Source organism: Drosophila navojoa, chromosome 5 (assembly GCF_054131105.1).
Source record: "Drosophila navojoa isolate 15081-1374.11 chromosome 5, UAZ_NAV_1.0, whole genome shotgun sequence".
NCBI lineage: Eukaryota > Metazoa > Arthropoda > Insecta > Diptera > Drosophilidae > Drosophila > Drosophila navojoa.
Window position 1 is genome coordinate 13,644,512 of NC_142893.1, and position 16,451 is coordinate 13,660,962.

At 40.8% G+C, this 16,451-nt stretch overlaps 1 protein-coding gene and 1 long non-coding RNA gene across 4 annotated transcripts in view; one reads left to right on the forward strand and one right to left on the reverse strand.

The window, feature by feature from the left end:
* LOC149091059 (uncharacterized) overlaps positions 1 to 16,451 on the forward strand; it is a 55,112-nt gene that overhangs the window by 33,030 nt on the left and 5,631 nt on the right. The window lies entirely within an intron of this gene.
* The window catches only part of sns (nephrin adhesion molecule sticks and stones), an 89,869-nt gene that overhangs the window by 5,538 nt on the left and 67,880 nt on the right, over positions 1 to 16,451 (reverse strand). For all 3 annotated transcript variants that reach the window (XM_018103835.3, XM_018103836.3, XM_018103834.3), the window contains 3 exons: positions 13,744 to 13,895; positions 12,670 to 12,781; positions 5,939 to 6,132 (listed from right to left, as the gene is read on the reverse strand). In XM_018103835.3, the coding sequence (XP_017959324.2) occupies positions 5,939 to 6,132; positions 12,670 to 12,781; positions 13,744 to 13,895 (458 nt within the window). The remainder of the gene's footprint in view (positions 1 to 5,938; positions 6,133 to 12,669; positions 12,782 to 13,743; positions 13,896 to 16,451) is intronic.

Here is a 16,451-nt window from a genome sequence, read left to right on the forward strand (position 1 = left end):
GTTAAATTGTCTTTAACGAAAAGTTTTGAGCTGAGTTTGTGCGCCAGCAATTTGTTGCACTAGCTAGAATCAGCATGGCCTGTAAAGGGGTTTCGCTCGCACTCCCGCTCCCTGCCGCTGCCTCCCTTTCTCTTTCTGGCACACTTGAAAAAGTTTTTGGTTGGTGTGGCATTTAAAGGTCTGCTTTGTTGTCCTGTGGCTCGCGTGCCTCTCTATGCCAAGTGGGCGCTAATTGTGGGCGGGGCACGGCTCATTATTGTCGTTATTGTTAAAGTTGCCACAGCAGCAGCAGCAGCAGCAGCAGCAGCAGCAGCAGCAGGAGCAGCAGGAGTAGCAACGGCAGCAACAGCAGGGCAAAGGAGTTCATTTTGCGTAAATAGAATATCAAATGTATGACTAGCAGGCCGTCCCAGCTCCTGCTGCCGCTCCCACTCCTGCCATTTTTCCCTTCGCAAAGAGCCATCAAACTTTACACATTAAATCCAGCGAGTGCGGCGCCAGGACGCCGCGTTCTCAGCTAAAATTAAATTATGGACACTACACGACTCGATACAGCCATGGAGCTAGTATATATTTCGGTTATTTATTTAATCGACATCAGCTGCTCTGAGCCCTGAATTTTAAACACAAATCGTCTCTAGCCCTGCTGAGCCCTTTGCAGTGGGCACACACAGTGCGTATGCGCAATGTTGTACAACTAGCTGGCTGACTTTCGAACTGTCCACGACAGCGACGAAGAGACAGAGTGAGATAGACAGTTGTAGATAGAGACAGAGACAATGCCCGCACAAAAAAACTAATTGAATTTCAAACTGTGCTAAACTCGCTAACAAAGTGAGCCATAGTTAAGTTGGACGAGTTCACTTTGCACATGCCCACGTAGTTGCTGCCAGAGATAGCGCCCAGTCTGATCCAAACACACACACACACACACACTTACGTACATATCTAAAATGGGACAGAGCAGCCAGCATTTAACTTATCAAACACCAGTTGAGCGGCGGGACGAAACGACTTTTGTCTGTTCCATACAAAGTTTTTCAACCGTTGTTGTTGTTGTTGCTGTTGTTGTTGTTGTTGTTAAACGGACATGCAGAACGCAATTGGCAATAAAATACAAATTGCCGCTTAAATAGTTACACATGTGGGTCGACAGCACAACGAAAACTGGGCGTTGCCCACAATTGCATAGCATTTTAGATTTAAGTCTGTATATATATAAATATATATATTTATATAAACTCGATTTTCCTATATATATATTGTATAGATCCATATATATATATATATATATATATGCATTCGAACTAAGCCTAATTAAATGAATTTCGGCAAATGCTTCGATAATTTCATTTGCCTTTAATTGTGTTAGCATAGCAATAGACCAAATGTCATTTACTCACTTCAATCGTAAGAATCGCTGATGCAGCAAGGCATAGCTGGCATAGCTGAGCTGATTTAAGGATATTTAAGCATTTATTTATGTTAAGAAATGGAGTAAAACTCGTCCAATCCTTGGACATTTAAAGTTAAGTGTATAAATACTATATAATGTGTACTACATAGTTCATCTGAATACTAAAGATATTCTTTAATTTGCATTGCACCTCACTAGACTTTGTTTTTGATTATTATTTTTTTCTTTATATCTATTAAATTTGCTATAAAAACTTCTTTTAAATGGGTGTACAAAAAGTGCTGTTTGGGAATTCTGCTCAAAGTGTTGCGGCTGACTGGAAAGTTTCGTATTTGTATACCTGAAACCAATTGAAATTGGTTTTTGCCTACATAAAAGTATTTTGCAACTGTATATAAGAGGCAGTAATAGCTGTGCAGCAGCTTATGGGGCATATATGTTTTCGATTAGAGACTGTGAACTGATTTGATATAGTTGATGTCAGTTTGAGTCGATCTAGCTGATTGGGATTTTGAAAGTTGAATTAATAAAAGGAATATTTAAATAATATATAATATATATAAGCACTATATGTATATTAAATATAAATATAAGAAATATATAAAATAATAATAATAAATAATAATAATAATAATAATAAAATAATGTATAAAATAAAAAATAAATAAAATGTATATACGTATATAATTGTTATTTAGTTTGGCAATGTGTATAATAAATATTTAATTTTTTTGATAACTAATTTCTAACAAACGATAAATTCGATATTTTCAACTTTTGCCCTTTTGATGGACATAAAAAAAAAAGAGTTTTAATAAAATTTGCATACAATGTTTGCGCCGTGACAAGAGAATTTTCAGTTCAGAATATCACAGTTTCTTTTGCCCAAAAAGAAATGCCCTATATCAAAATGCAGACTCTAGTATATAGACACATTCGTCTCTTATAAGTTTATCTCATTATATGCAGGAAATTTGATAGAAATCTAGCCAGAAATCTAGCCTTTTCAGCTCTAGCACCCAAAGTATCTGCCCGTCGAGCACTGCCAGCTGGAGCATTTGTTATTTCTTTTAAATGTTGTTAGAAATAACATTGATAGAACAGCCAGTTTTAAGCTCTATTGTTGGCTGAAGAGCTTATACAAAAAAAAGAAAAGGAAGAGAAACTTGTTAGTATTGTTAAATAAGCTGAATCTGTGGCATTTGCAACATTGCGTATACGCAGCGTCAGTCCGTGGTCCGTGGTCTGTGGCCACATTTGTGTCCAACTGCTTGTTGTTGTTGTTGTTGCTGTTGCTGTTCGTTCGTTCGTTCGTTCTATTCGCTTGGCTGGCCTGAAGTGTCATCGGCGACTGTGAGTGAATCCTTTTTGTTAGCTGTCAAGCATGCGATTGAAATTTAATTTGATTTACTACAACAAAATTGTTTTTATTATTCATTTAGGTTTTTCGGTGGCCTCGACTGGACATCTGTGCACCGAAAAAGTAATTTAGTGCTGGGCAAATGTTTAAGAAATACAAAAAAAAAAAATAAAATAAAACCGCAGCTGTGTCGCACTCACTCTTCCCCTCTCTCTGTCTCTCTTGCTCTGGCTCTCGTGATTTGTTGCCGCATGCTGAGTGCTCTATATATTTTGTAATTTTTCTAATGATGTTTATCAAATAATTCAATTTGGCTCCACAAAACATTTCTTATATGTGTATGTGTGTGTGTGTGTGTGCCTACACACGCTCTGGGAGTAAGGACTGCTGAACGCCTTTTGCTACCCACACACACACACTCATACACACACACTTACACACATATATAAAGTGCCATTGTTGGCCAACTAAACCGAAATTGAATTTTTCTCCCTCGTTGACTAAAAACCGCAAACAAAAGGTTTTGCGTCCCATGCTGAATGACTGACTGAACATGTGTGTGTGCATGCAATAGAGAATTGTGGCTGAGAAAGCCTTGCAGCTGTCCTCAGATATAAACTCTCTCTCTCTCCCTATCTCTCCTCTCAGTCTCTCTGTCTCTATCTCTCACGGCGCTTCATCATTTAACTGTTATCCAGAGTAAACAAAAAATCGTCCTGGCCCGGCTGCTGAAATTGAGTAACTGGCCAAATCGCATAAAGCATAAAGCCCATAAAAATGGTCAGCAGCTAGCATAAATATTATTACATTAGCCGCCATTAGACAGGCCCTCTCTCTATGTGTGTGTGTGTGTGCAGCTGGCTAGAGCCCTTTAGGGATACACAGAGAATGTCTGTCTGTCTGCCTGTCTGCCTGTCCACTAACTGCATTTCGTTCGTATCTAATTTATACAATTATTGGCCTCACAGCGACATAAAATGCCAGCTGACAGGCGAATGGGATCGGGCTTGGGTCAGAGCTTGGGTTGCGTTTGGGGCTTGGGTCTGGGCCGTGGCCGTGTCAGACGCATTGAGTGTCGTCTTAACTTGTCACATTTACACCCCTTTAACAGCACTAGCCGTGGCAGCAGCAGCAGCAGCAACAGCAGCAGCAGCAGCAGCAGTTGTGATACCTCCAAATGGGGAACGTGGGTAATAAACTGCGAAAATTGATTTTGCCCTGTTTATTGTGAATTTGTGGAATTTATATTGGTTTACCCTAATGCGACAAGTAGATGCCAAAGATATGTCATGTGGGCATTGTCATTGGCATTTCGCCCCCCGCCCTGCCATGCGCTGTCGACCTGGTCAGATGGTGTGTGGCATGCCACAGAAATCGGTTAAAGGCAACAAATGAATGCCAAACGAATGTTTGAGATGTGAGAATCTGAGCTTGCACTCAATTTGAATCGCGTCTTTAAGAGGCGTGCGTGGGAAATACGAGTGCAGCTTGTCGTCATAAACGTTTCACGCTCCACGCTCCACGCTGCGTATGTGTAATATTAAATTGTCTTGAGAAAATAATGTTTACTTTTGCAAGTACAAACAGCAGCAGCAGCAGCAGCAGCAGCAGCAGCAGCAGCAGCAGCAAACAACAAAGCAACAGCAGCTGCGTTCGTTTGGGTCTCCTATGCTGCCACGCCCAGCGCTCTGCTCTAACCGCCCTCGCTTCCTGCTCAGCCGTTTGGGCTGCAGCTTAATGCATTTGAGTTTGTCATTTGTCTTTGGAGCGTTGCATGCGGCACGCGGATTATAAAAGTCGAACCGAGTTAACTGGCAGCCATGCTGCTCAGCCCAGCGCAGCGCATTGGCAGCTGCCACATGCCACATGCCACTTGCCACTTGCCACATGCCACGTGGCAGCTATCCCAACAGCCTGATCGAATATATATCTCTGTGTATATGTCTATGTATATGGCTTACATGTGCATTAGTATGTGCACTGCGAGAAATTACTATTTGCATTTGTATTCCGACAGAGATTATTTGAAAAATTACTATTTATGCCACATATATTTCATATTAGAGGTGCACTTGAAGAAATTTTGTAAAAATTTGTTATCAACATGAAGTTCGTAAACGATAAATTACTTTGAGCTTTGATAAATATTGTTGCCTATATAAAATATTTTAAATAAAACTATTATTTAATATATGAAATATATTCAAATATAATTAAAAGTATTACAAACTAATTTAATGGAACTTTAAGATTTTTAAAAGATTTAAAAATATTGTAAAAATATTTTTAGTATTTTAAAAGTATGTTAAACTTATTTTATATATTCAAAAAAAAAGAGAAATATTTTTATCATAAAGAGAAAATTGCTTATGGTCTTTAATGGATTCTAAAATTAGAAGTATATTTTTTATTATTATTAAAAATTCCATAATTAAAGAATATTCAGCTATGGATTTTTTATAAAGCTGCTCAGAGCTCAATTGAAGTGCCTACGTATGCCTGGCGTTTTTATTAATTTATTTTCAAGGTTTATATATATTTTGTGATAAAAAATACTCTGAGAGCTAAGATCTAAGAGAATTCTTTAAAAATATTATATATAATCACTCAATTGTCTAGTTCGATTAAAGCGCTACGCAAACTCCGCTCTCTTCTGCCTTTCTCCCTTTCTCCCTTTTTCTCCCAGTGTATGCCGGCATGTACATATGTGTAAGTGAGTGTCTGTGCATGTGTGCTCACCCTGTCCCTCTTCTCTCCCCTCATCCGCTCCCTCTTCGCAGTGTGATGCAAATGGAGTAGGATTTGTTAAGGCGACTGATGGGCAACTGTATGTGTGTCTGTGTGTATATATATGTCTGTGTCTGTGTGTGTATGTTTTAGCTGGGAAACGTGCATAAAACTGCAACTAATTGCGCGAACTAATCCATGGCCGTGACTAGCCATAAGCGCTAAAAGGAACAATATTACGGATCTGGGCGGGCAATTAACATCGCAGCAGCAGCAGGAGCTGGAGCAGGAGCAGCAGCAGGAGCAGCAGCAGCAGCAGCAGCAGCAGTAGCAACCCAGCTGAATTTAATCCCATCGAGTCTTAAGGAAGCGACCAGGCGTGATATGGCAACTGAATGGCAGATAAGAAACAAAATGCTTTTCCATGCACTTACCATTGGTGGATACGATAGATATCGTTCGCTGTTCATATTGTAATAGGAGCCGTCCGGCGGCGGTGCTGGCGATGGGGACGGAATATAGACGCCCTTGCTGATGAGCATCTGATCGTCGCGCGTCATATGGCCAGCGGCAATGGATGCGGCATGGCCATTATTGTGCCGCGGATGTGGCAATGTGCAGGCATTCGCTGTAAGTAGAGAGAGAGAGAGAGAGAGAGAGAGGGAGAGAGGGAGAGAGAGAGAAGGAGAGATTTAATTAGTTATGTGTGAATGGTTTGCATGTGATTTATGATTAAGTTACTTCAAGCATTGATTAGAGCTGAGCTCTTATGCTCGCTCATTTTGTGTTTGAGGTGTATTAGTTTAGTTTTGACTGCCTCTTCTTTGACCATTTCATTCGAGATCTAACTATATACATATATATATATTGTTTATTTCACTTTTTACCGCTCGCTTCAACAAGTTCCCGCATGCCATCCACTCTCAGTCGAGATATGCATCTATAAATTATATAAATTGTGGCTTGGCAACTTCGCAACTATCGATACTTGTATAAATTTAGCGGCTCTGAGACCATAAACGCGTATTATGCATTTAGTTCGTGCTGTTGCACGTAGCGCACAAGCGCAACCGCAGATGAACTGCAGCACAAATGCAATTTGTTTGCTGCAAATGACACATTTATAGCCGCATTTGCAACGAAGAGCGCACAAAAAAAAATGAAAGGAAACGAAACGAAAGAGTAGAGCAGAGGAGAGTAACAGTCAAGGCAAGCCAAGCAAATGCCAAAGACTTTTCGGTAGAAGACACACACCCACACATTCACACACACACACACCCACCCACATACACTCACTATACATTGAGCTGTGTAAATGCACACGTAGCCTCCATTCAACATTCGAATTGCATTGCAATTCCCCTGTCTCCTGTCTTCAGTCTCCTGCTGCTGCTGCTCCTGCTCCTGCTCCCCATGGTTGCCCATTTAGACATGCGTTTGCGTTTTCACGTAGGTGCAACATTTTGCTGCTTTCTGGTTCATTTGCTGTGCAAACGTTTGGAAGTGCATAAAACGAAAACCATTAATTGCAGCTGCAGCCGCACTCGCAGGTGATAAGAGACTCGGGTGTTGCTCTGATAAGTCCAGCTGGGCAAATCACTGGCTAGACAAGCTCTGCCATTACTGGCTATTTATGGTCTCTACTTATGATAAGACAAGCTAGCTGTTAGCACACGCACACTCTCACACAAACCCCAACTTACTTGGGGCAAAGCTTTAACCACTTCAAATTTGGCTGTCATTCGCAAAGGCGTGAAAGCCACAAACGTAACAAATTTGTAATTTTGTAAAATAGACTTAGACAACGAGACACACACACACACATGCACACAGACACCTATTTTGGCTGAAATTCCAGCGTGCGCTCAAATGTAGGCAACAATAATTTTGTTAAGAAACTTGAGCAGGCTGCGGGCTGTGGCGTTGCCAAACAAGCAGACAAATCGAAGACGCCCCACAGAGGAAACGAAAAACTGTGCAACAGAGACAGAACGAGAGAGCAACAGAGAGAGAGGGAGAGAGCGAGAGCGAGTGATGGGAGTGGGAGGCCATGGCTGTAGCTGAGCTGCTTACGTGGCTCCCATGTTCATTTTGTGGCTTGTTTACTTTGCATATGCGTATTGTGTATGCGTGTGTAATACAAAGTGTATTACTGCCTTGACTAGATGGTGGGGGTGGGGCGGAAGTGGGTGGGTGTGTTGCTGGTGTTAGCCTGTAGTAGCACCTTCAAAGGAGCTCGCAGCATCGGGGGTGTCCTCATGAATTATTGATTTTTCGATCAGCAGCAGCGGCAGGAGCAGCAACAGCAGCTGAAACCACACTAACCAATTGCCAGTTGCCAGTTACAGCTAAATCAAAATCAGAGCAGCTACAAAAAAGCAACAGCAGAAGAACAACCAGTCGAAGAAGAAGAAGAAGCAAAAGCAAAGTTCACTTTTGTGCATATGTAATGCACATAATTGGCCAGATACTTGCAACGAACTAACTATGCATGCCACGCATGCAGCACAAACATACATACACCCACACACACACACTCACACATAGCCATATATCAGCAAGCAGCGCTCATTTCATATTAATAGCCTTGCTGAAAGGCAATTATTTGGTCGAAAGTGTATTGTGCATAGTTAATGAGAAAATACAAGGTATTGCGATTGGCTCTATATATACATATATATACATGTATATATATATTTATACATAGTATTTATATGAACAGCGCTGTACATATGTATATATGCGTATATATGTACATGGAGTTTGTAAACTGTTCGATTAACAGGCAGAAAAGGCTCACATACTGGGCCATAAATTTAATTTGATATATGATATTCATACATAGAGTATAACAACAAAAGGATCACTCGAATTTCCTACTTAATCTGGACCTGGGCATAGATCTCAACAACTGGAACAACATTTCAATTAAATGATTACTTTCTACTAAATTTGGCCTATTTTTGTAGTACCAAAAAACGACTGTAGATGGCTTGTATTTTGAGTAAAGGTAGAAAAATTAATTATCTATTATTTTCAAATAAATTTTGCAAATTTGTAGAACCAAAAATCGACTGTAGATGACTTGTGTTTTGAGTAAAGGTAGAGAAATGTTTTTTTTTTTTTTTTAAATAAAGGATATTGTTGTGGTAAGAAAAAACTGTATTCAATCTCTGAAATGGCTGCCCTGAGTCTGTGAAAAATTATAGAGTTGTCAGATGGGCCCGACGCATAAAGGCAATACTGTATACTTGCCATAAAATATAATAAATATTATTATAATAAATAGCCAAAAGAAAACCTGTTTACAAATCGATTTTCTTGCAACCCACCGTAAAACACGTATTTCACACACAGATAAACACAAATTAATACCATCTATCAATAGTTAGGGCATATAACACAGTAAATACTGCTCCCTTATAGCAAAGATATACGAATATATAAAAATTCTGCCTGTTTTGTTTGAGCCTGACCAAGTCAAGTCTATGGAAATTGCACAGAACTTGGCTTTTCATTTAATGTTGGCTGCTTCTTTTTCTTCATCTTCCATCTGCCTCTTCATCATGTTCATTTACTGTTCGCTGTTGCATATTTGCACATCTGTAGTTCGGCAAATCGCCCGCAGATGGCGCTATCCGTTTCGTGCGGCTTGCTCATTAACAGGGTGGCGCTTTCAATGGTATCTCATTAAAAATGCGCTTCACAGTTTGCTTTTTGGCTTAAATGCAATGGCCATCAGCTGGGTGTGGGTGGGAGAGGAGGCGGGGCTGGGCTGGGTGTAGGCGACAAAGCTAGTCTGTTTTGTTGTTGTTGTTGCTATTGCTGTTGCTGTTGCTCATCTATTATTTGATCTCAATTGAGGCAGCAGCAGCAGCAGCAGCAGCAGGTGGCAACAACTAACAACAAGACAGTTGTGCATGTGTGTGTTTTCATGCACATGTATGTATATGTGCATGCTGACTACCATCTATCGTCCCCCCTCACTTCTCACTCCGCCTGCTTACGGCTCTTGTTTGAGCTTCAGCTTCCGGCAAGCATTTTAATTTTTATGCCACGAGCCATTTTTTGTTTCACATCTGTCTCTGTCTCTCTCTCTCTCTCTCTCTCTCTCTCTCTCCCTCTCCCCCTCTCTGCTTCTTTCGCTTTCGTTCGTTCCTCTCGCCTGCCTTTTGTGAGCGCGTTCCGTGTTCGTGTTTTTGTGCGGTTTTTCTTGTTGTTCTTTCGTTTATTTTCTTTCGTTTTTGTTTTCTTTCTTTTTATTTTATACCACGCAGTCGCATACATAATTACGCGCACTGTAGCCGAGACTCTGTCCCCAGCTCCAGCGCCAGCGCCAGCTCCATCTCCATCTGAGTTTATCTGTGGCAAGTCCTTGTCTCGCAGCGTCAAACGCTATCAAATGTTTTTGCTCTTGCCATACACTGCCAAATGGTATATTTATTTTGGCTAAACCTAGACAGGCATACGATATTAGCTATGCGCTATTTTTTTTGGCTAAATTGAGTGAATAATTGATTTTGATATGGAATTTCGAATGATTTAATCTTATTGCAGCTAAATCATCTGAGTCTGAATTGAACTACTATAAAATATTCATTTATTTATTAGAGATTAGAGTTAATATAATTCTCAGTCTAAGGCCTTTTTGATAAATCTGTCTATATTATTTCAATTTCAATGTTATCGATAACTTGAGTAGATACTCAATTGTAGTGATCGTAATCGCACTACTCTTATTTGGTCAATTCATTGATATAATAAGAGTATTGTATCTATATATGTATGTATTCCATATACAAACAGCTAATCAGAGCTACAATTTAACTTCTTCCATATAATTTCGCACATCTATTCAAATATCCATCATATTTATATGCTGGCAAGTGTATTTAGTATTCGGGTAGTGCATGTTCAAAACATATTTTTTCGTATTCCCCTTGATGTTGTTGTTGTTGTTGTTGTTGCTGCTGCTGACACTTTTGAAGTATGCTCCACTTGGCGCCTTCAGTTGTCGAAATTCGTTGACATAAGGTAATTGTATTTTTGATATTCAGCAGCGAGCAGAGAAGCGCGACAGTGGCGCGGCATACGAGGCTGAGAGGGGCGTGGCAAAACGCAGAGGGAGTCAGAGAGAGAGGGAGAAAAACAAAAAAACAAAAGCAAAAGTTTGCAGCTAATGTATTTTTATTATTCTTGCGCTTTGCATTTGAAATGCAGTTGCGCGAGATGCTTTCAGCACTGACTCCGGGTCGGTCTCCGTCTTCGTCTCGGTCGGAGTCTGCCTCGGAGTCTGAGTCTACGTCTTCCTCGGCGTCTCCTTTTCAGTCGGAAATGTTATTATAATACGTCCATTGTTTTTTCTTGCGTCTTCTACTTTTGGCTCTTGCCCTCTCCATCTCCCTCTCACTCTCTCCTACTCGCACGACCTCTGCTCTCTCTCTCTGTCTATTATTGAGTTTTATTATTTTTTCATTTTCATTCGGCTTGATGAACGATATTCTTAAATTCTGACGCACTCTTAAATTAGCACAGCGCCGAAACGTGATTTGGTTGCTAGTGCTCCAGCTCCTGCTCCTGCCTCTGCTCCAGCTGCTGCTCCTGCTGCTGCAGCTGCTGCTGCTGCTCTAGCTCCTGCTAGCTGGCGACTGCCTCGGCATGAGGATGTGGTCAAACATACACACACACACACAAAGACAAAAGCACACATACACACACACACACGGACAGACACTCTCATGAGTCAATTGAAAATCAAGACTGGCAAAAACTTTGCTGCTCAATTACAATTAAGATGGAGATGTTGCACACTCAAATTGAATTTTCATCGGGCGCTCGCGCACTTAGTTGCTCAGCGCGTCTCTCTCTCTCTCTGGCCGATATCCGTTTTTACATCGCTTTTATTTTTGGCTCTGATTGCAATCATTGCCATCAAATCAGGCAACAGCTGCAATTGCAATTCCAGTTGCAGTTGCAGTTGCACTTGCCTTTACCGTTGCCTTGGCTGTTGCCGTTGCAGCTGCAGCAAGGACTTTGCCTTGACGTGCGCTGACAGCGCGTGCAACTCTCAACTTGGTTCGGCGCTTTTTTGTTCATCTCGTTTTATTCTACATTTTGGGGTTTTTTTCCGCATCCAAAAGTTAATTATCTAAAATGCTTTTTATGTGCTCTGCTCTGGCTCGCTCTAGTTTCGCTTTTATACCCTGGGCATGGCAATGGCGGGTTGTTTGTTTATTTGATTTGAATGACTCTTATTGATGGAAGGAGGTGAGCGAGTGAATTGAAAGAGAATGAAGAGCTGCTTAACTTATATGGCTGGAGAGCTGAATGGAACAGAGAGGTGGAAGGGAATGGAATAAAATTGAGGGAGAGAGAGGGGAAATGAGAGAGAGCGAGATATCTTTTCCATTTGTATTCAGCTACTCTCTTCTCTTTTCTTGTTTCTTGACACTTTTTATTCAGAGATCAGCCGTTTCGTTTCGTTCTGTTCCGTTCCTATCCCCCTACCTTTCGGTTGAGCTTTTGTTTGCATTGATATATGGGCGAGGTTTGTGTTCGTTCTCTGAAAGATGTTCATACGAATAGCTCAAAATAAATCAATTAACTGATAACCAAAACGAAAAGATAACCCTAAGGCTCTTACTCAGAGCGAAAGCAATTGATTATAAAATTTTTTTCGGTTGATCTCGTAAGATTTCACATTAGAATGACATAATTAAGCATTGAAAATTACATTATGATCTACATCTGGAAGGCCAGTGACAACTGCCTGTCGTTTTATCTCTATTAATTAGGATTTTTAATATATAATAATTTATAAAATAAATAATATTTTTCAATTATAATTTTAATATTAAATAATTCATAATACTACGAAATAAATATATAATTAATTATATTAAATAATTAAAAGTAAATAATAAATAATACGAAATAAATAAAAATAATTAAAAGTAAATAAAAAATAAAATTTGAATAAATAATTAATAATTATAAGAAATAAATAACAAATAAAATACAAATAAATAATAAAATAATGTCTGTATCAACAATCTTTACTTGCAGGGTATCTGCTAGTCGAGCACTACCCAATCAAAATTGTTTTTCTTTTTTTGCAGCCTGCACATTCATTATCTGTTATCTGGTCAGCTAGATCTTGACTTACCCATATTATTTGGATATAATGCTGGCAGTGTGCCATCCTTTTGGTATCTGGGCGGTGGCATGTCCGTGCTCTCGACCAGATATGTCGATGCCGCCTTCTTGCGTGCCTCGTCCTAAGAGAAGAGAGAGAGAGAGAGAGAGAGAGAGTGAGTATGAGAGAGAGTGGGCAAACATTCAGTATAAATGCAATGCATGTAAAAGCTGAGAACTTCCCGCCCACGTCGCTGGTCTGTTTGTGAAGTGCTTCGTGTTTTCGTAATTACTCTCTACTTAAGCTTCTGTTTTTTCGTGTTTCTTCTTCTTTTCCTTTTTTTTCTTTCGTTTGCGGAAGGCGTTGAAAGTTGAATTGACAGCGCGCGACACCTTCGTCGAGGGCGTCGCACGCTGCGTATACGCAACTTTGATTTATGGCACGCCCCGCGGCCAGCGGCGAGGGGGAGGGAGCGGCAAGATGACATTTTACAGTTAACAGTCAACATTAGGCGGCAGTTTTTGTGGCAAGTGCAGATTACGCGCATAATAAATGATTTTCATAATTTGAAGCGATTTGTTTGTTTGCCTTCGCTCGGTTCGCAATTCGCTGGGAATTCGGTTTGGTTTCGCGGCCCAATCGGGAGGACGATGCCGTGGCTCATCATTATCAGCGCGAGCGGAGCGTAATTAATCACAACGTCTTAGATGCCGGCTGCCGAGTTGCCGGCTGCCAGCATCCGGCTGAAGGCCTTCTCCTGCCTGCTGCCTGCTGGCTCCTGCTCGTTTGCCAGCCGGTTTGCCCGCCTCCTGCCAGGCAGTTCCGGCGACCTCGATGTCAAACATGCTCGCTACCCAAGCCAATTCCCAGTTCCGGCCTTGAGAGTTGTAATTTTCAAGCGACTGGCAATAACTTAAGACGGGCGTATCATATACTTTTTGCTCTGTTCCGAGCAGACAATTTTTTTGGGGTTTTTATTTTTTTATTTTTTATGGGTACCCATTGTACTGAATCGCGTTCACAAATTGCATATTCATGTAGACCAGAGCAGAGCAGAAGCAAAAAGCATTATGGACTGGGGCTAAAAAGTGGCGGCATACTCACAATATATTCCGGTTGACTGCCCTCATTGGAGTAGGACTCGCTCTTCTCCGAAACGCTGGACAGCGTCTCGCCGGTGACGGTGTCATTGTACGAGCTGGGCGCGTACATTTCGATGGTCGCCGTTTTGCCTGGTTGATTTGTAGTTTCCGCCACTGGATGCGCCACATCCAGACAGAGTAAGTGAGGCGGGGAGAGTGGGGTGGGGGGCAACAGCATGTCAGAGGACACAGACACATTCAGCGCAGTAAAAAAATGGAGAGAAAGCATAGGTAGGGTCGAAAGTATGCGGCGCAAATATTGAAAAGGTGTAATTGGCAGTGACATGCCGAAAATTGATTGGGCGGTGGTGCGGGCGTTGGTGGTGCGCAGTGCGCCAGTCATTTGGAACACCGCAGCAGGAGATGGGAGAGGGAGTGGGGAGAGAGGGAGAGTGGGTGAGATGGGCAGTGCGAGTTATCCGGATATAGCGGGTGTTTGTTGTAAATGTCAGGGGCGTGGTCGTGGTCGTGGTCGGGGTGACGGTCGCGGTAGTGACAGTGGCAATGCCAGTGGGCATAGTTTCAGGCAATGCAAATCAAATGCAAATAGCAAAGATTGTCAAAGTGCAGCGCAAGCAAATGTTGCGCCAGCGGCGGCCGAAATAAAAATGTGGAAAGGGCGGGGAGAGTGTGTGGCAGCGGGGGTGGCCAATGGAAATGGATGGATGTGGAGGTTCGCAGTGGGTCCAGCCGGTATGGGGCCGTGCATTGCGTTAAATTATTCACATTTTGGCGCAGCGTAGCCAACGTGGATTTTGTTGGCCGTGGTCAAGGGTTAAAATCAATGCATTCGATGTTCAGTTTTTGGCGATGCGTGACGAGTGGGACGAGGGGCAGAGTGGGTCCAGAGTGGGGCCCAGAGTGGAAATGCAATTAAATTTGTATATAAAATGCCATTAAATGATTCATGGCACATTTTCACAAATGGCAACGACAAAATGACCGCGCCACATGGTTAACACGTGTTTCATACAAAGTCAATGTGCGTGTGTGTGTGTGTGTGACATTAAGTGTGCGTGTGTGTTGCGTTGAGTGCATTTGTTGTTTTCATTTATCCATAAGCGCAAACAGCATTAAGTTGAGCGAATCGTCATTCATTCAGGTGTTCAGGTGTTCACATGTTCAGGTGTTCAGGTTACATGTTGGGAAAAGACAAGAGAAAAGAAAAAAATGGGAAAAATTATGTAAGAATATATTCGAATATATATAGGTGAAATTTTATATTAATATACATACATACTTATATACAAATTGTTATTCAATAATATATTACAAGTGTTGTTGTTGCTTTTGTATATGATTGCGCTCACAGAGCTTTGCTCTTTGATTAGGCAACCTTTGATAGATAAATTCATATATTTGTATTTCTCTCTGGTAGCTCTAGTTGCTTCTATAATTTTAGATCTGTCAGTCCTCTGTTTTCCTCTCTCCTCTTTCCTTTCTTCTCTTCTTTCTGATTGTCTGTGCTGTCTTATCTCTTGTTTATTGTATTATTTTATTCTATTATATCTTTTAGAGGTATCTATATATTATTTCTCTGCTTATTTTCTTCTTAGTTTCTATTTTGGATTTTTCCTTTGTTTTCATGTCTACTATTTTTGTTGTTTTTCTTCCCATTCATACATTTCTTTGACTTCTATTTCCATCAGTTCTTCTTTTAATGTTTGTGTCTCCTCTTTTATATTATTTTTTTATTTACATATATCTCCTTCTACATTTCTAGAGCTACTTTTACTTATATTATTATTGATTGCCTTTGCCTGCAAAATATTTTATTTATATTTTTCATTCATATAGTTTTTTATGAGCTTATTTCAGTTTCTGGTTTCTCTTCTTCACTCTCGTCTCTCTTCTTCTACCTCGCACAAAATTACAAAATGTAAATTACATTTAATTGCGCGCCGTCAATTGCGGTTCATATCCCAGTCGACTGTTGTGCGTCGACACCTTTGCGTATTTATTGTAAATAAAACATGTGGCCCCGGGTCAGAGGTCAGAGGAGGGCGCCACAGTCAGCTCCACGTGGCGGCTCTCGCATTTCCCTATCAACTATCCGATTGCATTTATAGTTTAGTGAATTACAAATATTTTGCTTTGCCAGCCATTTTAACATGCTTTATTTATGATGACACGCGGTGGCAACAATAAAAAATAAATGCAAAAAAAATAAATAAAAAATAAAAAATATAAACCACAATTAACTGAATGTGTGGTTGTTGATGTGATGTGTGAAATACCCTGGAAATTATGGAGTGAATATATGCTCGAAGACTGATGGCAATTGACTGTTGAGGCAGAGACTCACACAAAGTAATGATAGAGATAGAGAGAGTGAGAGTGAGAGTGTGTGAGAGAGAGAGATCTCGCTCTATACAGCCAATATAAATTCCATTTGGAAAGTCAGGTACAAATTTATCTAATGGAGTCCATTAGAAATCAATGCACAAGTCATAAATACACACATCGAATGTCGAATGCCGCAGCTCAACATGGACCATCTATATGTAGACAGACGGAATTAAAGGTTAGCTGGCGGGCTTAGCATTGACAAAGCCTTGCCTCGTCTAATAATCCAGTGCCAGCAGTTGCTGTTGTTGTTGTTGTGGTGCTGGTGGCTTCACTGTACAGTAGAGCCCACACACACACACACAGCGAGGACTGCAACGACAC